The following is a 26,129-nucleotide window of genomic DNA, read 5'->3' as shown; positions in this document are numbered from 1 at the left end:
CATGTACTTGTACTGTATTTCTAGTAGATGAATAGTTGTTACTGTGTGTAATGTTTAACATTTCATATCACTGTCATATACTTGTACTGTATTTCTAGTAGATGAATAGTTGTTACTGTGTGTAATGTTTAACATTTCATATCACTGACATGTACTTGTACTGTATTTCTAGTGGATGAATAGTTGTTACTGTGTGTAATGTTTAACATTTCATTTCATATCACTGACTGTGTGTAATGTTTAACATTTCATATCACTTGTACTTGTATTTCTAGTAGATGAATAGTTGTTACTGTGTGTAATGTTTAACATTTCATATCACTGACATGTACTTGTACTGTATTTCTAGTGGATGAATAGTTGTTACTGTGTGTAATGTTTAACATTTCATATCACTGACATGTACTTGTACTGTATTTCTAGTAGATGAATAGTTGTTACTGTGTGTAATGTTTAACATTTCATATCACTGACATGTACTTGTACTGTATTTCTAGTAGATGAATAGTTGTTACTGTGTGTAATGTTTAACATTTCATATCACTGTGTACATGTACTGTATTTCTAGTAGATGAATAGTTGTTACTGTGTGTAATGTTTAACATTTCATATCACTGTCATGTAGTGTATTTCTAGTAGATGAATAGTTGTTACTGTGTGTAATGTTTAACATTTCATATCACTGACATGTACTTGTACTGTATTTCTAGTAGATGAATAGTTGTTACTGTGTGTAATGTTTGACATTTCATATCACTGACATGTACTTGTACTGTATTTCTAGTGGATGAATAGTTGTTACTGTGTGTAATGTTTAACATTTCATATCACTGACATGTACTTGTACTGTATTTCTAGTGGATGAATAGTTGTTACTGTGTGTAATGTTTAACATTTCATATCACTGACATGTACTTGTACTGTATTTCTAGTGGATGAATAGTTGTTACTGTGTGTAATGTTTAACATTTCATATCACTGTCAAGTACTTGTACTGTATTTCTAGTGGATGAATAGTTGTTACTGTGTGTAATGTTTAACATTTCATATCACTGACATGTACTTGTACTGTATTTCTAGTAGATGAATAGTTGTTACTGTGTGTAATGTTTAACATTTCATATCACTGTCATGTACTTGTACTGTATTTCTAGTAGATGAATAGTTGTTACTGTGTGTAATGTTTAACATTTCATATCACTGACATGTACTTGTACTGTATTTCTAGTAGATGAATAGTTGTTACTGTGTGTAATGTTTAACATTTCATATCACTGACATGTACTTGTACTGTATTTCTAGTAGATGAATAGTTGTTACTGTGTGTAATGTTTAACATTTCATATCACTGACATGTACTTGTACTGTATTTCTAGTAGATGAATAGTTGTTACTGTGTGTAATGTTTAACATTTCATATCACTGACATGTACTTGTACTGTATTTCTAGTAGATGAATAGTTGTTACTGTGTGTAATGTTTAACATTTCATATCACTGTCATGTACTGTATTTCTAGTAGATGAATAGTTGTTACTGTGTGTAATGTTTAACATTTCATATCACTGACATGTACTTGTACTGTATTTCTAGTGGATGAATAGTTGTTACTGTGTGTAATGTTTAACATTTCATATCACTGTCATATTTCTAGTACTGTATTTCTAGTGGATGAATAGTTGTTACTGTGTGTAATGTTTAACATTTCATATCACTGACATGTACTTGTACTGTATTTCTAGTGGATGAATAGTTGTTACTGTGTGTAATGTTTAACATTTCATATCACTGTTGTTACTGAATAGTTGTTATGTTGTAATGTTTTTTCATATCACTGACATGTACTTGTACTGTATTTCTAGTAGATGAATAGTTGTTACTGTGTGTAATGTTTAACATTTCATATCACTGACATGTACTTGTACTGTATTTCTAGTAGATGAATAGTTGTTACTGTGTGTAATGTTTAACATTTCATATCACTGACATGTACTTGTACTGTATTTCTAGTAGATGAATAGTTGTTACTGTGTGTAATGTTTAACATTTCATATCACTGACATGTACTTGTACTGTATTTCTAGTAGATGAATAGTTGTTACTGTGTGTAATGTTTAACATTTCATATCACTGACATGTACTGTATTTCTAGTAGATGAATAGTTGTTACTGTGTGTAATGTTTAACATTTCATATCACTGACATGTACTTGTACTGTATTTCTAGTAGATGAATAGTTGTTACTGTGTGTAATGTTTAACATTTCATATCACTGACATGTACTTGTACTGTATTTCTAGTAGATGAATAGTTGTTACTGTGTGTAATGTTTAACATTTCATATCACTGACATGTACTTGTATGTATTTCTAGTAGATGAATAGTTGTTACTGTGTGTAATGTTTAACATTTCATATCACTGACATGTACTTGTACTGTATTTCTAGTAGATGAATAGTTGTTACTGTGTGTAATGTTTAACATTTCATATCACTGTCATGTACTTGTACTGTATTTCTAGTAGATGAATAGTTGTTACTGTGTGTAATGTTTAACATTTCATATCACTGTCATGTACTTGTACTGTATTTCTAGTAGATGAATAGTTGTTACTGTGTGTAATGTTTAACATTTCATATCACTGACATGTACTTGTACTGTATTTCTAGTAGATGAATAGTTGTTACTGTGTGTAATGTTTAACATTTCATATCACTGACATGTACTTGTACTGTATTTCTAGTAGATGAATAGTTGTTACTGTGTGTAATGTTTAACATTTCATATCACTGACATGTACTTGTACTGTATTTCTAGTAGATGAATAGTTGTTACTGTGTGTAATGTTTAACATTTCATATCACTGACATGTACTTGTACTGTATTTCTAGTAGATGAATAGTTGTTACTGTGTGTAATGTTTAACATTTCATATCACTGACATGTACTTGTACTGTATTTCTAGTAGATGAATAGTTGTTACTGTGTGTAATGTTTAACATTTCATATCACTGACATGTACTTGTACTGTATTTCTAGTAGATGAATAGTTGTTACTGTGTGTAATGTTTAACATTTCATATCACTGACATGTACTTGTACTGTATTTCTAGTAGATGAATAGTTGTTACTGTGTGTAATGTTTAACATTTCATATCACTGACATGTACTTGTACTGTATTTCTAGTAGATGAATAGTTGTTACTGTGTGTAATGTTTAACATTTCATATCACTGTCATGTACTTGTACTGTATTTCTAGTAGATGAATAGTTGTTACTGTGTGTAATGTTTAACATTTCATATCACTGTCATGTACTTGTACTGTATTTCTAGTAGATGAATAGTTGTTACTGTGTGTAATGTTTAACATTTCATATCACTGACATGTACTTGTACTGTATTTCTAGTAGATGAATAGTTGTTACTGTGTGTAATGTTTAACATTTCATATCACTGACATGTACTTGTACTGTATTTCTAGTAGATGAATAGTTGTTACTGTGTGTAATGTTTAACATTTCATATCACTGACATGTACTTGTACTGTATTTCTAGTAGATGAATAGTTGTTACTGTGTGTAATGTTTAACATTTCATATCACTGACATGTACTTGTACTGTATTTCTAGTAGATGAATAGTTGTTACTGTGTGTAATGTTTAACATTTCATATCACTGACATGTACTTGTACTGTATTTCTAGTAGATGAATAGTTGTTACTGTGTGTAATGTTTAACATTTCATATCACTGACATGTACTTGTACTGTATTTCTAGTAGATGAATAGTTGTTACTGTGTGTAATGTTTAACATTTCATATCACTGACATGTACTTGTACTGTATTTCTAGTAGATGAATAGTTGTTACTGTGTGTAATGTTTAACATTTCATATCACTGACATGTACTTGTACTGTATTTCTAGTAGATGAATAGTTGTTACTGTGTGTAATGTTTAACATTTCATATCACTGACATGTACTTGTACTGTATTTCTAGTAGATGAATAGTTGTTACTGTGTGTAATGTTTAACATTTCATATCACTGACATGTACTTGTACTGTATTTCTAGTAGATGAATAGTTGTTACTGTGTGTAATGTTTAACATTTCATATCACTGACATGTACTTGTACTGTATTTCTAGTAGATGAATAGTTGTTACTGTGTGTAATGTTTAACATTTCATATCACTGACATGTACTTGTACTGTATTTCTAGTAGATGAATAGTTGTTACTGTGTGTAATGTTTAACATTTCATATCACTGACATGTACTTGTACTGTATTTCTAGTAGATGAATAGTTGTTACTGTGTGTAATGTTTAACATTTCATATCACTGTCATATACTTGTACTGTATTTCTAGTAGATGAATAGTTGTTACTGTGTGTAATGTTTAACATTTCATATCACTGACATGTACTTGTACTGTATTTCTAGTAGATGAATAGTTGTTACTGTGTGTAATGTTTAACATTTCATATCACTGACATGTACTTGTACTGTATTTCTAGTGGATGAATAGTTGTTACTGTGTGTAATGTTTAACATTTCATATCACTGACATGTACTTGTACTGTATTTCTAGTAGATGAATAGTTGTTACTGTGTGTAATGTTTAACATTTCATATCACTGACATGTACTTGTACTGTATTTCTAGTAGATGAATAGTTGTTACTGTGTGTAATGTTTAACATTTCATATCACTGACATGTACTTGTACTGTATTTCTAGTAGATGAATAGTTGTTACTGTGTGTAATGTTTAACATTTCATATCACTGTCATGTATACTTGTACTGTATTTCTAGTAGATGAATAGTTGTTACTGTGTGTAATGTTTAACATTTCATATCACTGACATGTACTTGTACTGTATTTCTAGTAGATGAATAGTTGTTACTGTGTGTAATGTTTAACATTTCATATCACTGTCATGTACTTGTACTGTATTTCTAGTAGATGAATAGTTGTTACTGTGTGTAATGTTTAACATTTCATATCACTGACATGTACTTGTACTGTATTTCTAGTAGATGAATAGTTGTTACTGTGTGTAATGTTTAACATTTCATATCACTGACATGTACTTGTACTGTATTTCTAGTAGATGAATAGTTGTTACTGTGTGTAATGTTTAACATTTCATATCACTGACATGTACTTAACTGTATTTCTAGTAGATGAACTGTGTGTAATGTTTACTGTGTGTAATTTCTAGTAGATGAATAGTTGTTACATGTTTAACATTTCATATCACTGACATGTACTTGTACTGTATTTCTAGTAGATGAATAGTTGTTACTGTGTGTAATGTTTAACATTTCATATCACTGACATGTACTTGTACTGTATTTCTAGTAGATGAATAGTTGTTACTGTGTGTAATGTTTAACATTTCATATCACTGTCATGTACTTGTACTGTATTTCTAGTAGATGAATAGTTGTTACTGTGTGTAATGTTTAACATTTCATATCACTGACATGTACTTGTACTGTATTTCTAGTAGATGAATAGTTGTTACTGTGTGTAATGTTTAACATTTCATATCACTGACATGTACTTGTACTGTATTTCTAGTAGATGAATAGTTGTTACTGTGTGTAATGTTTAACATTTCATATCACTGTCATGTACTTGTACTGTATTTCTAGTAGATGAATAGTTGTTACTGTGTGTAATGTTTAACATTTCATATCACTGACATGTACTTGTACTGTATTTCTAGTAGATGAATAGTTGTTACTGTGTGTAATGTTTAACATTTCATATCACTGACATGTACTTGTACTGTATTTCTAGTAGATGAATAGTTGTTACTGTGTGTAATGTTTAACATTTCATATCACTGACATGTACTTGTACTGTATTTCTAGTAGATGAATAGTTGTTACTGTGTGTAATGTTTAACATTTCATATCACTGTCATGTACTTGTACTGTATTTCTAGTAGATGAATAGTTGTTACTGTGTGTAATGTTTAACATTTCATATCACTGACATGTACTTGTACTGTATTTCTAGTAGATGAATAGTTGTTACTGTGTGTAATGTTTAACATTTCATATCACTGTCATGTACTTGTACTGTATTTCTAGTGGATGAATAGTTGTTACTGTGTGTAATGTTTAACATTTCATATCACTGACATGTACTTGTACTGTATTTCTAGTAGATGAATAGTTGTTACTGTGTGTAATGTTTAACATTTCATATCACTGACATGTACTTGTACTGTATTTCTAGTAGATGAATAGTTGTTACTGTGTGTAATGTTTAACATTTCATATCACTGACATGTACTTGTACTGTATTTCTAGTAGATGAATAGTTGTTACTGTGTGTAATGTTTAACATTTCATATCACTGTCATGTACTTGTACTGTATTTCTAGTAGATGAATAGTTGTTACTGTGTGTAATGTTTAACATTTCATATCACTGACATGTACTTGTACTGTATTTCTAGTAGATGAATAGTTGTTACTGTGTGTAATGTTTAACATTTCATATCACTGACATGTACTTGTACTGTATTTCTAGTAGATGAATAGTTGTTACTGTGTGTAATGTTTAACATTTCATATCACTGACATGTACTTGTACTGTATTTCTAGTAGATGAATAGTTGTTACTGTGTGTAATGTTTAACATTTCATATCACTGACATGTACTTGTACTGTATTTCTAGTGGATGAATAGTTGTTACTGTGTGTAATGTTTAACATTTCATATCACTGACATGTACTTGTACTGTATTTCTAGTAGATGAATAGTTGTTACTGTGTGTAATGTTTAACATTTCATATCACTGTCATGTACTTGTACTGTATTTCTAGTAGATGAATAGTTGTTACTGTGTGTAATGTTTAACATTTCATATCACTGACATGTACTTGTACTGTATTTCTAGTAGATGAATAGTTGTTACTGTGTGTAATGTTTAACATTTCATATCACTGACATGTACTTGTACTGTATTTCTAGTAGATGAATAGTTGTTACTGTGTGTAATGTTTAACATTTCATATCACTGACATGTACTTGTACTGTATTTCTAGTAGATGAATAGTTGTTACTGTGTGTAATGTTTAACATTTCATATCACTGACATGTACTTGTACTGTATTTCTAGTAGATGAATAGTTGTTACTGTGTGTAATGTTTAACATTTCATATCACTGACATGTACTTGTACTGTATTTCTAGTAGATGAATAGTTGTTACTGTGTGTAATGTTTAACATTTCATATCACTGACATGTACTTGTACTGTATTTCTAGTAGATGAATAGTTGTTACTGTGTGTAATGTTTAACATTTCATATCACTGACATGTACTTGTACTGTATTTCTAGTAGATGAATAGTTGTTACTGTGTGTAATGTTTAACATTTCATATCACTGACATGTACTTGTACTGTATTTCTAGTAGATGAATAGTTGTTACTGTGTGTAATGTTTAACATTTCATATCACTGACATGTACTTGTACTGTATTTCTAGTAGATGAATAGTTGTTACTGTGTGTAATGTTTAACATTTCATATCACTGTCACATTTCATATCACTGTCATATCACTGACATGTACTGTAATAGTTGTTACTGTGTGTAATGTTTAACATTTCATATCACTGACATGTACTTGTATTTTTCTAGTAGATGAATAGTTGTTACTGTGTGTAATGTTTAACATTTCATATCACTGACATGTACTTGTACTGTATTTCTAGTAGATGAATAGTTGTTACTGTGTGTAATGTTTAACATTTCATATCACTGACATGTACTTGTACTGTATTTCTAGTGGATGAATAGTTGTTACTGTGTGTAATGTTTAACATTTCATATCACTGTCATGTACTTGTACTGTATTTCTAGTAGATGAATAGTTGTTACTGTGTGTAATGTTTAACATTTCATATCACTGACATGTACTTGTACTGTATTTCTAGTAGATGAATAGTTGTTACTGTGTGTAATGTTTAACATTTCATATCACTGACATGTACTTGTACTGTATTTCTAGTAGATGAATAGTTGTTACTGTGTGTAATGTTTAACATTTCATATCACTGACATGTACTTGTACTGTATTTCTAGTAGATGAATAGTTGTTACTGTGTGTAATGTTTAACATTTCATATCACTGACATGTACTTGTACTGTATTTCTAGTAGATGAATAGTTGTTACTGTGTGTAATGTTTAACATTTCATATCACTGACATGTACTTGTACTGTATTTCTAGTAGATGAATAGTTGTTACTGTGTGTAATGTTTAACATTTCATATCACTGACATGTACTGTATTTCTAGTAGATGAATAGTTGTTACTGTGTGTAATGTTTAACATTTCATATCACTGTCATGTACTTGTATGTATTTCTAGTAGATGAATAGTTGTTACTGTGTGTAATGTTTAACATTTCATATCACTGACATGTACTTGTACTGTATTTCTAGTAGATGAATAGTTGTTACTGTGTGTAATGTTTAACATTTCATATCACTGACATGTACTTGTACTGTATTTCTAGTAGATGAATAGTTGTTACTGTGTGTAATGTTTAACATTTCATATCACTGTCATGTACTTGTACTGTATTTCTAGTAGATGAATAGTTGTTACTGTGTGTAATGTTTAACATTTCATATCACTGACATGTACTTGTACTGTATTTCTAGTAGATGAATAGTTGTTACTGTGTGTAATGTTTAACATTTCATATCACTGTCATGTACTTGTACTGTATTTCTAGTAGGATGAATAGTTGTTACTGTGTGTAATGTTTAACATTTCATATCACTGACATGTACTTGTACTGTATTTCTAGTAGATGAATAGTTGTTACTGTGTGTAATGTTTAACATTTCATATCACTGACATGTACTTGTACTGTATTTCTAGTAGATGAATAGTTGTTACTGTGTGTAATGTTTAACATTTCATATCACTGTCATGTACTTGTACTGTATTTCTAGTAGATGAATAGTTGTTACTGTGTGTAATGTTTAACATTTCATATCACTGACATGTACTTGTACTGTATTTCTAGTAGATGAATAGTTGTTACTGTGTGTAATGTTTAACATTTCATATCACTGACATGTACTTGTACTGTATTTCTAGTAGATGAATAGTTGTTACTGTGTGTAATGTTTAACATTTCATATCACTGACATGTACTTGTACTGTATTTCTAGTAGATGAATAGTTGTTACTGTGTGTAATGTTTAACATTTCATATCACTGACATGTACTTGTACTGTATTTCTAGTAGATGAATAGTTGTTACTGTGTGTAATGTTTAACATTTCATATCACTGACATGTACTTGTACTGTATTTCTAGTAGATGAATAGTTGTTACTGTGTGTAATGTTTAACATTTCATATCACTGACATGTACTTGTACTGTATTTCTAGTAGATGAATAGTTGTTACTGTGTGTAATGTTTAACATTTCATATCACTGACATGTACTTGTACTGTATTTCTAGTAGATGAATAGTTGTTACTGTGTGTAATGTTTAACATTTCATATCACTGTCATATACTTGTACTGTATTTCTAGTAGATGAATAGTTGTTACTGTGTGTAATGTTTAACATTTCATATCACTGACATGTACTTGTACTGTATTTCTAGTAGATGAATAGTTGTTACTGTGTGTAATGTTTAACATTTCATATCACTGACATGTACTTGTACTGTATTTCTAGTAGATGAATAGTTGTTACTGTGTGTAATGTTTAACATTTCATATCACTGACATGTACTTGTACTGTATTTCTAGTAGATGAATAGTTGTTACTGTGTGTAATGTTTAACATTTCATATCACTGTCATGTACTTGTACTGTATTTCTAGTAGATGAATAGTTGTTACTGTGTGTAATGTTTAACATTTCATATCACTGACATGTACTTGTACTGTATTTCTAGTAGATGAATAGTTGTTACTGTGTGTAATGTTTAACATTTCATATCACTGTCATGTACTTGTACTGTATTTCTAGTAGATGAATAGTTGTTACTGTGTGTAATGTTTAACATTTCATATCACTGACATGTACTTGTACTGTATTTCTAGTAGATGAATAGTTGTTACTGTGTGTAATGTTTAACATTTCATATCACTGACATGTACTTGTACTGTATTTCTAGTAGATGAATAGTTGTTACTGTGTGTAATGTTTAACATTTCATATCACTGACATGTACTTGTACTGTATTTCTAGTAGATGAATAGTTGTTACTGTGTGTAATGTTTAACATTTCATATCACTGACATGTACTTGTACTGTATTTCTAGTAGATGAATAGTTGTTACTGTGTGTAATGTTTAACATTTCATATCACTGTCATGTACTTGTACTGTATTTCTAGTAGATGAATAGTTGTTACTGTGTGTAATGTTTAACATTTCATATCACTGACATGTACTTGTACTGTATTTCTAGTGGATGAATAGTTGTTACTGTGTGTAATGTTTAACATTTCATATCACTGACATGTACTTGTACTGTATTTCTAGTGGATGAATAGTTGTTACTGTGTGTAATGTTTAACATTTCATATCACTGACATGTACTTGTACTGTATTTCTAGTAGATGAATAGTTGTTACTGTGTGTAATGTTTAACATTTCATATCACTGTCATGTACTTGTACTGTATTTCTAGTAGATGAATAGTTGTTACTGTGTGTAATGTTTAACATTTCATATCACTGACATGTACTTGTACTGTATTTCTAGTAGATGAATAGTTGTTACTGTGTGTAATGTTTAACATTTCATATCACTGTCATGTACTTGTACTGTATTTCTAGTAGATGAATAGTTGTTACTGTGTGTAATGTTTAACATTTCATATCACTGACATGTACTTGTACTGTATTTCTAGTAGATGAATAGTTGTTACTGTGTGTAATGTTTAACATTTCATATCACTGACATGTACTTGTACTGTATTTCTAGTAGATGAATAGTTGTTACTGTGTGTAATGTTTAACATTTCATATCACTGTCATGTACTTGTACTGTATTTCTAGTAGATGAATAGTTGTTACTGTGTGTAATGTTTAACATTTCATATCACTGACATGTACTTGTACTGTATTTCTAGTGGATGAATAGTTGTTACTGTGTGTAATGTTTAACATTTCATATCACTGACATGTACTTGTACTGTATTTCTAGTGGATGAATAGTTGTTACTGTGTGTAATGTTTAACATTTCATATCACTGTCACATGTACTTGTACTGTATTTCTAGTAGATGAATAGTTGTTACTGTGTGTAATGTTTAACATTTCATATCACTGTTGTACTTGTACATTTCTAGTAGATGAATAGTTGTTACAATGTTTAACATTTCATATCACTGTACATGTACTTGTACTGTATTTCTAGTAGATGAATAGTTGTTACTGTGTGTAATGTTTAACATTTCATATCACTGTCATGTACTTGTACTGTATTTCTAGTAGATGAATAGTTGTTACTGTGTGTAATGTTTAACATTTCATATCACTGTCATGTACTTGTACTGTATTTCTAGTAGATGAATAGTTGTTACTGTGTGTAATGTTTAACATTTCATATCACTGACATGTACTTGTACTGTATTTCTAGTGGATGAATAGTTGTTACTGTGTGTAATGTTTAACATTTCATATCACTGACATGTACTGTATTTCTAGTAGATGAATAGTTGTTACTGTGTGTAATGTTTAACATTTCATATCACTGACATGTACTTGTACTGTATTTCTAGTAGATGAATAGTTGTTACTGTGTGTAATGTTTAACATTTCATATCACTGTCATGTACTTGTACTGTATTTCTAGTAGATGAATAGTTGTTACTGTGTGTAATGTTTAACATTTCATATCACTGACATGTACTTGTACTGTATTTCTAGTAGATGAATAGTTGTTACTGTGTGTAATGTTTAACATTTCATATCACTGACATGTACTTGTACTGTATTTCTAGTAGATGAATAGTTGTTACTGTGTGTAATGTTTAACATTTCATATCACTGACATGTACTTGTACTGTATTTCTAGTAGATGAATAGTTGTTACTGTGTGTAATGTTTAACATTTCATATCACTGACATGTACTTGTACTGTATTTCTAGTAGATGAATAGTTGTTACTGTGTGTAATGTTTAACATTTCATATCACTGACATGTACTTGTACTGTATTTCTAGTAGATGAATAGTTGTTACTGTGTGTAATGTTTAACATTTCATATCACTGTCATGTACTTGTACTGTATTTCTAGTAGATGAATAGTTGTTACTGTGTGTAATGTTTAACATTTCATATCACTGACATGTACTTGTACTGTATTTCTAGTAGATGAATAGTTGTTACTGTGTGTAATGTTTAACATTTCATATCACTGACATGTACTTGTACTGTATTTCTAGTAGATGAATAGTTGTTACTGTGTGTAATGTTTAACATTTCATATCACTGACATGTACTTGTACTGTATTTCTAGTAGATGAATAGTTGTTACTGTGTGTAATGTTTAACATTTCATATCACTGACATGTACTTGTACTGTATTTCTAGTAGATGAATAGTTGTTACTGTGTGTAATGTTTAACATTTCATATCACTGACATGTACTTGTACTGTATTTCTAGTAGATGAATAGTTGTTACTGTGTGTAATGTTTAACATTTCATATCACTGACATGTACTTGTACTGTATTTCTAGTAGATGAATAGTTGTTACTGTGTGTAATGTTTAACATTTCATATCACTGTCATGTAATTTCTAGTAGATGAATAGTTGTTACTGTGTGTAATGTTTAACATTTCATATCACTGACATGTACTTGTACTGTATTTCTAGTAGATGAATAGTTGTTACTGTGTGTAATGTTTAACATTTCATATCACTGTCATGTACTTGTACTGTATTTCTAGTAGATGAATAGTTGTTACTGTGTGTAATTTTAACATTTCATATCACTGTAGATTTCTAGAATAGTTGTTACTGTGTGTAATGTTTAACATTTCATATCACTGTCATGTACTGTATTTCTAGTGGATGAATAGTTGTTACTGTGTACATTTCATATCACTGTATTTTTCTAGTAGATGAATAGTTGTTACTGTGTGTAATGTTTAACATTTCATATCACTGACATGTACTTGTACTGTATTTCTAGTAGATGAATAGTTGTTACTGTGTGTAATGTTTAACATTTCATATCACTGACATGTACTTGTACTGTATTTCTAGTAGATGAATAGTTGTTACTGTGTGTAATGTTTAACATTTCATATCACTGACATGTACTTGTACTGTATTTCTAGTAGATGAATAGTTGTTACTGTGTGTAATGTTTAACATTTCATATCACTGTCATGTACTTGTACTGTATTTCTAGTAGATGAATAGTTGTTACTGTGTGTAATGTTTAACATTTCATATCACTGACATGTACTTGTACTGTATTTCTAGTGGATGAATAGTTGTTACTGTGTGTAATGTTTAACATTTCATATCACTGACATGTACTTGTACTGTATTTCTAGTAGATGAATAGTTGTTACTGTGTGTAATGTTTAACATTTCATATCACTGTCATGTACTTGTACTGTATTTCTAGTAGATGAATAGTTGTTACTGTGTGTAATGTTTAACATTTCATATCACTGACATGTACTTGTACTGTATTTCTAGTAGATGAATAGTTGTTACTGTGTGTAATGTTTAACATTTCATATCACTGTCATGTACTTGTACTGTATTTCTAGTAGATGAATAGTTGTTACTGTGTGTAATGTTTAACATTTCATATCACTGTCATGTTTGTACTGTATTTCTAGTAGATGAATAGTTGTTACTGTGTGTAATGTTTAACATTTCATATCACTGACATGTACTACTGTATTTCTAGTAGATGAATAGTTGTTACTGTGTGTAATGTTTAACATTTCATATCACTGTCATGTACTTGTACTGTATTTCTAGTAGATGAATAGTTGTTACTGTGTGTAATGTTTAACATTTCATATCACCGACATGTACTTGTACTGTATTTCTAGTAGATGAATAGTTGTTACTGTGTGTAATGTTTAACATTTCATATCACTGACATGTACTTGTACTGTATTTCTAGTAGATGAATAGTTGTTACTGTGTGTAATGTTTGACATTTCATATCACTGTCATATACTGGTACTGTATTTCTAGTAGATGAATAGTTGTTACTGTGTGTAATGTTTAACATTTCATATCACTGACATGTACTTGTACTGTATTTCTAGTAGATGAATAGTTGTTACTGTGTGTAATGTTTAACATTTCATATCACTGTCATGTACTGTATTTCTAGTGGATGAATAGTTGTTACTGTGTGTAATGTTTAACATTTCATATCACTGACATGTACTTGTACTGTATTTCTAGTAGATGAATAGTTGTTACTGTGTGTAATGTTTAACATTTCATATCACTGACATGTACTTGTACTGTATTTCTAGTAGATGAATAGTTGTTACTGTGTGTAATGTTTAACATTTCATATCACTGTCATGTACTTGTACTGTATTTCTAGTAGATGAATAGTTGTTACTGTGTGTAATGTTTAACATTTCATATCACTGACATGTACTTGTACTGTATTTCTAGTAGATGAATAGTTGTTACTGTGTGTAATGTTTAACATTTCATATCACTGTCATGTACTTGTACTGTATTTCTAGTAGATGAATAGTTGTTACTGTGTGTAATGTTTAACATTTCATATCACTGACATGTACTTGTACTGTATTTCTAGTAGATGAATAGTTGTTACTGTGTGTAATGTTTAACATTTCATATCACTGACATGTACTTGTACTGTATTTCTAGTAGATGAATAGTTGTTACTGTGTGTAATGTTTAACATTTCATATCACTGACATGTACTTGTATGTATTTCTAGTAGATGAATAGTTGTTACTGTGTGTAATGTTTAACATTTCATATCACTGACATGTACTTGTACTGTATTTCTAGTAGATGAATAGTTGTTACTGTGTGTAATGTTTAACATTTCATATCACTGTCATGTACTTGTACTGTATTTCTAGTAGATGAATAGTTGTTACTGTGTGTAATGTTTAACATTTCATATCACTGACATGTACTTGTACTGTATTTCTAGTGGATGAATAGTTGTTACTGTGTGTAATGTTTAACATTTCATATCACTGACATGTACTTGTACTGTATTTCTAGTAGATGAATAGTTGTTACTGTGTGTAATGTTTAACATTTCATATCACTGACATGTACTTGTACTGTATTTCTAGTAGATGAATAGTTGTTACTGTGTGTAATGTTTAACATTTCATATCACTGACATGTACTTGTACTGTATTTCTAGTAGATGAATAGTTGTTACTGTGTGTAATGTTTAACATTTCATATCACTGTCATGTACTTGTACTGTATTTCTAGTAGATGAATAGTTGTTACTGTGTGTAATGTTTAACATTTCATATCACTGACATGTACTTGTACTGTATTTCTAGTAGATGAATAGTTGTTACTGTGTGTAATGTTTAACATTTCATATCACTGACATGTACTTGTACTGTATTTCTAGTAGATGAATAGTTGTTACTGTGTGTAATGTTTAACATTTCATATCACTGACATGTACTTGTACTGTATTTCTAGTAGATGAATAGTTGTTACTGTGTGTAATGTTTAACATTTCATATCACTGACATGTACTTGTACTGTATTTCTAGTAGATGAATAGTTGTTACTGTGTGTAATGTTTAACATTTCATATCACTGTCATATACTTGTACTGTATTTCTAGTAGATGAATAGTTGTTACTGTGTGTAATGTTTAACATTTCATATCACTGACATGTACTTGTACTGTATTTCTAGTAGATGAATAGTTGTTACTGTGTGTAATGTTTAACATTTCATATCACTGTCATGTACTTGTACTGTATTTCTAGTAGATGAATAGTTGTTACTGTGTGTAATGTTTAACATTTCATATCACTGACATGTACTTGTACTGTATTTCTAGTAGATGAATAGTTGTTACTGTGTGTAATGTTTAACATTTCATATCACTGACATGTACTTGTACTGTATTTCTAGTAGATGAATAGTTGTTACTGTGTGTAATGTTTAACATTTCATATCACTGTCATGTACTTGTACTGTATTTCTAGTAGATGAATAGTTGTTACTGTGTGTAATGTTTAACATTTCATATCACTGACATGTACTTGTACTGTATTTCTAGTAGATGAATAGTTGTTACTGTGTGTAATGTTTAACATTTCATATCACTGACATGTACTTGTACTGTATTTCTAGTAGATGAATAGTTGTTACTGTGTGTAATGTTTAACATTTCATATCACTGACATGTACTTGTACTGTATTTCTAGTAGATGAATAGTTGTTACTGTGTGTAATGTTTAACATTTCATATCACTGTCATGTACTTGTACTGTATTTCTAGTAGATGAATAGTTGTTACTGTGTGTAATGTTTAACATTTCATATCACTGACATGTACTTGTACTGTATTTCTAGTAGATGAATAGTTGTTACTGTGTGTAATGTTTAACATTTCATATCACTGTCATGTACTTGTACTGTATTTCTAGTAGATGAATAGTTGTTACTGTGTGTAATGTTTAACATTTCATATCACTGACATGTACTTGTACTGTATTTCTAGTAGATGAATAGTTGTTACTGTGTGTAATGTTTAACATTTCATATCACTGACATGTACTTGTACTGTATTTCTAGTAGATGAATAGTTGTTACTGTGTGTAATGTTTAACATTTCATATCACTGTCATGTACTTGTACTGTATTTCTAGTAGATGAATAGTTGTTACTGTGTGTAATGTTTAACATTTCATATCACTGACATGTACTTGTACTGTATTTCTAGTAGATGAATAGTTGTTACTGTGTGTAATGTTTAACATTTCATATCACTGACATGTACTTGTACTGTATTTCTAGTAGATGAATAGTTGTTACTGTGTGTAATGTTTAACATTTCATATCACTGTCATGTACTTGTACTGTATTTCTAGTAGATGAATAGTTGTTACTGTGTGTAATGTTTAACATTTCATATCACTGACATGTACTTGTACTGTATTTCTAGTAGATGAATAGTTGTTACTGTGTGTAATGTTTAACATTTCATATCACTGACATGTACTTGTACTGTATTTCTAGTAGATGAATAGTTGTTACTGTGTGTAATGTTTGACATTTCATATCACTGTCATATACTTGTTCTGTATTTCTAGTAGATGAATAGTTGTTACTGTGTGTAATGTTTGACATTTCATATCACTGACATGTACTTGTACTGTATTTCTAGTGGATGAATAGTTGTTACTGTGTGTAATGTTTAACATTTCATATCACTGACATGTACTTGTACTGTATTTCTAGTGGATGAATAGTTGTTACTGTGTGTAATGTTTAACATTTCATATCACTGACATGTACTTGTACTGTATTTCTAGTAGATGAATAGTTGTTACTGTGTGTAATGTTTAACATTTCATATCACTGTCATGTACTTGTACTGTATTTCTAGTAGATGAATAGTTGTTACTGTGTGTAATGTTTAACATTTCATATCACTGACATGTACTTGTACTGTATTTCTAGTAGATGAATAGTTGTTACTGTGTGTAATGTTTAACATTTCATATCACTGTCATGTACTTGTACTGTATTTCTAGTAGATGAATAGTTGTTACTGTGTGTAATGTTTAACATTTCATATCACTGTCATGTACTTGTACTGTATTTCTAGTAGATGAATAGTTGTTACTGTGTGTAATGTTTAACATTTCATATCACTGACATGTACTGTATTTCTAGTAGATGAATAGTTGTTACTGTGTGTAATGTTTAACATTTCATATCACTGACATGTACTTGTACTGTATTTCTAGTAGATGAATAGTTGTTACTGTGTGTAATGTTTAACATTTCATATCACTGACATGTACTTGTACTGTATTTCTAGTAGATGAATAGTTGTTACTGTGTGTAATGTTTAACATTTCATATCACTGTCATGTACTTGTACTGTATTTCTAGTAGATGAATAGTTGTTACTGTGTGTAATGTTTAACATTTCATATCACTGACATGTACTTGTACTGTATTTCTAGTAGATGAATAGTTGTTACTGTGTGTAATGTTTAACATTTCATATCACTGACATGTACTTGTACTGTATTTCTAGTAGATGAATAGTTGTTACTGTGTGTAATGTTTAACATTTCATATCACTGACATGTACTTGTACTGTATTTCTAGTAGATGAATAGTTGTTACTGTGTGTAATGTTTAACATTTCATATCACTGACATGTACTTGTACTGTATTTCTAGTGGATGAATAGTTGTTACTGTGTGTAATGTTTAACATTTCATATCACTGTCATGTACTTGTACTGTATTTCTAGTGGATGAATAGTTGTTACTGTGTGTAATGTTTAACATTTCATATCACTGACATGTACTTGTACTGTATTTCTAGTGGATGAATAGTTGTTACTGTGTGTAATGTTTAACATTTCATATCACTGACATGTACTTGTACTGTATTTCTAGTAGATGAATAGTTGTTACTGTGTGTAATGTTTAACATTTCATATCACTGTCATGTACTTGTACTGTATTTCTAGTAGATGAATAGTTGTTACTGTGTGTAATGTTTAACATTTCATATCACTGACATGTACTTGTACTGTATTTCTAGTAGATGAATAGTTGTTACTGTGTGTAATGTTTAACATTTCATATCACTGACATGTACTTGTACTGTATTTCTAGTAGATGAATAGTTGTTACTGTGTGTAATGTTTAACATTTCATATCACTGACATGTACATGTACTTGTACTGTATTTCTAGTAGATGAATAGTTGTTACTGTGTGTAATGTTTAACATTTCATATCACTGACATGTACTTGTACTGTATTTCTAGTAGATGAATAGTTGTTACTGTGTGTAATGTTTAACATTTCATATCACTGACATGTACTGTATTTCTAGTAGATGAATAGTTGTTACTGTGTGTAATGTTTAACATTTCATATCACTGACATGTACTTGTACTGTATTTCTAGTAGATGAATAGTTGTTACTGTGTGTAATGTTTAACATTTCATATCACTGTCATGTACTTGTACTGTATTTCTAGTAGATGAATAGTTGTTACTGTGTGTAATGTTTGACATTTCATATCACTGACATGTACTTGTACTGTATTTCTAGTGGATGAATAGTTGTTACTGTGTGTAATGTTTAACATTTCATATCACTGACATGTACTTGTACTGTATTTCTAGTAGATGAATAGTTGTTACTGTGTGTAATGTTTAACATTTCATATCACTGACATGTACTTGTACTGTATTTCTAGTAGATGAATAGTTGTTACTGTGTGTAATGTTTAACATTTCATATCACTGTCATGTACTTGTACTGTATTTCTAGTAGATGAATAGTTGTTACTGTGTGTAATGTTTAACATTTCATATCACTGACATGTACTTGTACTGTATTTCTAGTAGATGAATAGTTGTTACTGTGTGTAATGTTTAACATTTCATATCACTGTCATGTAACTTGTACTGTATTTCTAGTAGATGAATAGTTGTTACTGTGTGTAATGTTTAACATTTCATATCACTGACATGTACTTGTACTGTATTTCTAGTAGATGAATAGTTGTTACTGTGTGTAATGTTTAACATTTCATATCACTGTCATGTACTTGTACTGTATTTCTAGTAGATGAATAGTTGTTACTGTGTGTAATGTTTAACATTTCATATCACTGTCATGTACTTGTACTGTATTTCTAGTAGATGAATAGTTGTTACTGTGTGTAATGTTTAACATTTCATATCACTGTCATGTACTTGTACTGTATTTCTAGTAGATGAATAGTTGTTACTGTGTGTAATGTTTGACATTTCATATCACTGTCATGTACTTGTACTGTATTTCTAGTAGATGAATAGTTGTTACTGTGTGTAATGTTTGACATTTCATATCACTGACATGTACTTGTACTGTATTTCTAGTAGATGAATAGTTGTTACTGTGTGTAATGTTTAACATTTCATATCACTGACATGTACTTGTACTGTATTTCTAGTGGATGAATAGTTGTTACTGTGTGTAATGTTTAACATTTCATATCACTGACATGTACTTGTACTGTATTTCTAGTAGATGAATAGTTGTTACTGTGTGTAATGTTTAACATTTCATATCACTGTCATGTACTTGTACTGTATTTCTAGTAGATGAATAGTTGTTACTGTGTGTAATGTTTGACATTTCATATCACTGACATGTACTTGTACTGTATTTCTAGTAGATGAATAGTTGTTACTGTGTGTAATGTTTAACATTTCATATCACTGTCATGTACTTGTACTGTATTTCTAGTAGATGAATAGTTGTTACTGTGTGTAATGTTTAACATTTCATATCACTGACATGTACTTGTACTGTATTTCTAGTAGATGAATAGTTGTTACTGTGTGTAATGTTTAACATTTCATATCACTGACATGTACTTGTACTGTATTTCTAGTGGATGAATAGTTGTTACTGTGTGTAATGTTTAACATTTCATATCACTGACATGTACTTGTACTGTATTTCTAGTAGATGAATAGTTGTTACTGTGTGTAATGTTTGACATTTCATATCACTGACATGTACTTGTACTGTATTTCTAGTAGATGAATAGTTGTTACTGTGTGTAATGTTTAACATTTCATATCACTGTCATGTACTTGTACTGTATTTCTAGTAGATGAATAGTTGTTACTGTGTGTAATGTTTAACATTTCATATCACTGACATGTACTTGTACTGTATTTCTAGTAGATGAATAGTTGTTACTGTGTGTAATGTTTAACATTTCATATCACTGACATGTACTTGTACTGTATTTCTAGTAGATGAATAGTTGTTACTGTGTGTAATGTTTAACATTTCATATCACTGTCATGTACTGTTCTGTATTTCTAGTAGATGAATAGTTGTTACTGTGTGTAATGTTTAACATTTCATATCACTGACATGTACTTGTACTGTATTTCTAGTGGATGAATAGTTGTTACTGTGTGTAATGTTTAACATTTCATATCACTGTCATGTACTTGTACTGTATTTCTAGTGGATGAATAGTTGTTACTGTGTGTAATGTTTAACATTTCATATCACTGACATGTACTTGTACTGTATTTCTAGTAGATGAATAGTTGTTACTGTGTGTAATGTTTAACATTTCATATCACTGACATGTACTTGTACTGTATTTCTAGTAGATGAATAGTTGTTACTGTGTGTAATGTTTAACATTTCATATCACTGTCATGTACTTGTACTGTATTTCTAGTAGATGAATAGTTGTTACTGTGTGTAATGTTTGACATTTCATATCACTGACATGTACTTGTACTGTATTTCTAGTAGATGAATAGTTGTTACTGTGTGTAATGTTTAACATTTCATATCACTGTCACTGTTAACTTGTACTGTATTTCTAGTAGATGAATAGTTGTTACTGTGTGTAATGTTTAACATTTCATATCACTGACATGTACTTGTACTGTATTTCTAGTAGATGAATAGTTGTTACTGTGTGTAATGTTTGACATTTCATATCACTGACATGTACTTGTACTGTATTTCTAGTAGATGAATAGTTGTTACTCTGTGTAATGTTTAACATTTCATATCACTGACATGTACTGTATTTCTAGTAGATGAATAGTTGTTACTGTGTGTAATGTTTAACATTTCATATCACTGTCATGTACTTGTACTGTATTTCTAGTAGATGAATAGTTGTTACTGTGTGTAATGTTTAACATTTCATATCACTGTCACTGTTAACTTGTACTGTATTTCTAGTAGATGAATAGTTGTTACTGTGTGTAATGTTTAACATTTCATATCACTGACATGTACTTGTACTGTATTTCTAGTAGATGAATAGTTGTTACTGTGTGTAATGTTTAACATTTCATATCACTGACATGTACTTGTACTGTATTTCTAGTAGATGAATAGTTGTTACTGTGTGTAATGTTTGACATTTCATATCACTGACATGTACTTGTACTGTATTTCTAGTAGATGAATAGTTGTTACTGTGTGTAATGTTTAACATTTCATATCACTGTCATGTACTTGTACTGTATTTCTAGTAGATGAATAGTTGTTACTGTGTGTAATGTTTAACATTTCATATCACTGACATGTACTTGTACTGTATTTCTAGTAGATGAATAGTTGTTACTCTGTGTAATGTTTAACATTTCATATCACTGACATGTACTTGTACTGTATTTCTAGTAGATGAATAGTTGTTACTGTGTGTAATGTTTAACATTTCATATCACTGTCATGTACTGTATTTCTAGTAGATGAATAGTTGTTACTGTGTGTAATGTTTAACATTTCATATCACTGACATGTACTTGTACTGTATTTCTAGTAGATGAATAGTTGTTACTCTGTGTAATGTTTAACATTTCATATCACTGTCACTGTTAACTTGTACTGTATTTCTAGTAGATGAATAGTTGTTACTGTGTGTAATGTTTAACATTTCATATCACTGTCATGTACTTGTACTGTATTTCTAGTGGATGAATAGTTGTTACTGTGTGTAATGTTTGACATTACATATCACTGTCACTGTTAACTTGTAAGATTTGATAAAAACTATTAAAATTAAATGAAACATGAAATTGAATCTTTCCTTCTTTAGAGCCATGTCATCTTCAGCAACAAAGGGACAGTTTCTTACTCAGTTTGAACAGATTGTGGAAGGGATTCGACAAAACCGACTCAAAGTATGGCCATTTTCATTTCTCTTGTGTGTGAAATTAACAAGAGATGGTATGATTATCATGTTACATTAACTCACTCCCCAAGCTTTTACCAACTTAACGTCTATATAATTATATAACTCGTAGTTAGAATCACATGTTTAAAATATTACTAAAAAACAGCTTTTGAGAGTCTTATTGACAAGTACACTTGTATACAGCTAACATTTGTATGTGATAATTAATTCATTTTATTAATTTCATTTTAGGATTTGATTGATAACTGATTTTGATGATTGTTTATAAAATAGATATTTTTCTTTTCGTGTCATTAACTTTCAGGCTTGCTCTAGGCATGTTAAGTTTCATACTATAGGTACTTTCACATAACTTTGTCAACTTCTCTTGAAACATTTGTTTGTAAAATTAAATTTTTGTTTGCACTACCGTAACATGTAAAACTTTGATAGACCTGCAGTAGATGACTGACTGTATTCTAGTCAGTTAAACGAACAAAGCATCTTTTGTTTGGGAATAATAGTTTATGTAGATAAGTTCCTGAGTTTTTATTCAGTAATGTCTGTCACGAGGAAATGGTCCAGATAACTGTTAAACATGACCAATGTTCTGTAATGAACAGAATGTATTATTTTTATTTTAATTGGAATATCTACTTTCTTAATGATTTCAGGTAGAAAAGAAGAAACAGGTTGACAAAATGAAAAGAGACCAGCTAAATGACCAATATTTAGATCTTGTGGAGAAACAAAGGCTATACTTCAAAACAGTGAGAGACTTTAAAGAGGTTAGTGAGTTTGTCTTAAGATCTTTCAAAGGCTTTAAAAATATCATAATATGTATGTTTCTGATGAAATAAAGATTGTATTTCAAGAGATTTTGAAATTGAAATGAATTAAATATAATATAATTAGAGAATATTTTCATTAAGATGAAAATAAATAAAATTTAAGTTAAAGCTGGTTTAATTCATTTGCAATGGGCTCGGTATAATACAAGAGTTCATCTCCACATATTTGCACTATAACTTGATACAGCATGTGTATCTTCACAAAATTTAGTAGAATTTTTAGTAAATATTACAGCTATTTTGTATACAGAAAATCATATTTTTTAATGAAATATTTTTACCAAGGATTTGTTTTGTGTGTTTGTTAACTAGTCTGAGAGCAAAGTGATATCATGTTATTAATAAAAACAATTCTTCATTTCAAAAATCTCCAATATTATTTGTGTAATCTCTGAAACCTCCTACGTATGTTTCAAACATTTTCAGTAAGACTATAAATTATGTTATTTTCCATGTAGAGTCTCTCACATGACCAACCTTGTAACCATCATAATAAAATTAGGAAATAACTATAAATTATGTTTTTTTCATGCTAGAATGACTACATATTATAACATGAAAATACAAATGTTTAGTATCAGTAGCTTAAGTCTTATACTATATATTTATTATGTTGACCTTTCAGTCATGCCAAGCTAACATTACATAACTTACATTGATGTGGTGCACATGCACTCATGTTACTGTAGCTAATAATATAAAACTGACCTTTAGTCTTTATAAAGTGACCCTGTCTTGGTTGTGTTTTAGTGGACAAGTATTTTGTAATATACAGTCACATTTCAGTTATTATACATTATATATATATGTATGTTGATTATTACTATTTAGAAATAAATTATTAAACTTATTTTTCTTAAAATATAGAACAATAAATCAAGAAGTAGAGCAAACAATTCTCTCTTCTCGCTGTGACCTTTGGACTCAGTTGCTGCTGGACATGGGTTACTAAGCCTTTTAAAGTGTGGTGGATAGCAAATAGAATTTTATTTTTAGGTTTTATATTTACAGTTGAACAAACAAAAAATCATAAATAACTTCACTGATACCATAGAATTACATTATAATTTATTAATAACTTCACTGATACCATATAATTACATTATAATTTATTAATAACTTCACTGATACCATAGAATTACATTATAATTTATCAAGTTAAGATTTTAAAAAATATGAAACTTCAAGAGACTAAAGACATGATAAACCTCCTAAAAATTTTAGTTCAAAACACAATGCAACCTTTTTATAGAGTAAACTAGCTGAGAAAACCATTAAAGGAACATTCTAGGCTGTCGACTGGTTATTCATGTCATATGTTGAAGTACACGAATGCAAGGGACCATTCTGAAAAATGGAAAGAGGTGAACAGTGCCAGTGTGTCTGATTCAATATATAAGTCATATCTGGGGGCCAGAGTGTCTGATTCAGTACATAAGTCATATCTGGGGGCCAGAGTGTCTGATTCAGTACATAAGTCATATCTGGGGGCCAGTGTGTTTGATTCAGTACATAAGTCATATCTGGGAGCCAGTGTGTTTGATTCAGTACAGTGTGTTTGATTCAGTACATAAGTCATATCTGGGAGCCAGTGTGTTTGATTCAGTACATAAGTCATATCTAGAGGCCAGTGTGTTTGATTCAGTACATAAGTCATATCTAGGGGCCAGTGTGTTTGATTCAGTACATAAGTCATATCTAGAGGCCAGTGTGTTTGATTCAGTACATAAGTCATATCTAGAGGCCAGTGTGTTTTATTCAGTTCATAAGTCATATCTGAGGACCAGTGTGTTTGATTCAGTACATAAGTCATATCTGGGGGCCAGTGTGTTTGATTTAGTATATAAGTCATATCTGAGGACCAGTGTGTTTGATTCAGTACATAAGTCATATCTAGAGGCCAGTGTGTTTGATTCAGTACATAAGTCATATCTGGGGACCACTGTGTTTGATTCAGTACATAAGTCATATCTGGAGACCAGTGTGTTTGATTCAATACATAAGTCATATCTCAGCAGAATAAAAAGATATGAAATTCTTATTTTATATTATAGCTTGTCAGTATTAGTAATTTGAGTTACTAATTTGTATGAAACTACAGACTTAGTATTTTCACATTACAAACATCTAATTTTAAACAGCACTACATTCAACATACCATCTGACCCATTAAAATCTGTATTTAGATGTGTTCTTTTAATATTTACTTTTAAATTAACTCGTATATAATATTAAAGTTTGAATTATAATATACAGTTTGATTCCAAACTTAATGACATAAAATAGTAGTTCAATAAAATGTTGAATGCAAGTCAACAAATGTGACCCATGACCTTTCAAGA

General features: G+C 29.9%; 1 protein-coding gene across 6 annotated transcripts in view; it reads left to right on the top strand.

The window, feature by feature from the left end:
- The window catches only part of LOC143234618 (coiled-coil domain-containing protein 93-like), a 94,725-nt gene that overhangs the window by 67,305 nt on the left and 1,291 nt on the right, over positions 1 to 26,129 (top strand). For all 6 annotated transcript variants that reach the window (XR_013018738.1, XR_013018737.1, XM_076472087.1 and 3 more), the window contains 2 exons: positions 22,859 to 22,943; positions 23,611 to 23,724. Coding sequence is in view for 4 of the 6 variants with exons in the window: in XM_076472087.1 (XP_076328202.1) it covers positions 22,859 to 22,943; positions 23,611 to 23,724 (199 nt within the window). In the remaining 2 variants the exon portion in view is untranslated. The remainder of the gene's footprint in view (positions 1 to 22,858; positions 22,944 to 23,610; positions 23,725 to 26,129) is intronic.

This window comes from Tachypleus tridentatus, chromosome 12, assembly GCF_004210375.1.
Source record: "Tachypleus tridentatus isolate NWPU-2018 chromosome 12, ASM421037v1, whole genome shotgun sequence".
Classification (NCBI taxonomy): Eukaryota; Metazoa; Arthropoda; class Merostomata; order Xiphosura; family Limulidae; genus Tachypleus; species Tachypleus tridentatus.
Note: the sequence above shows the minus strand (reverse complement) of the source record. Positions and strands in the feature narration are given on the sequence as shown.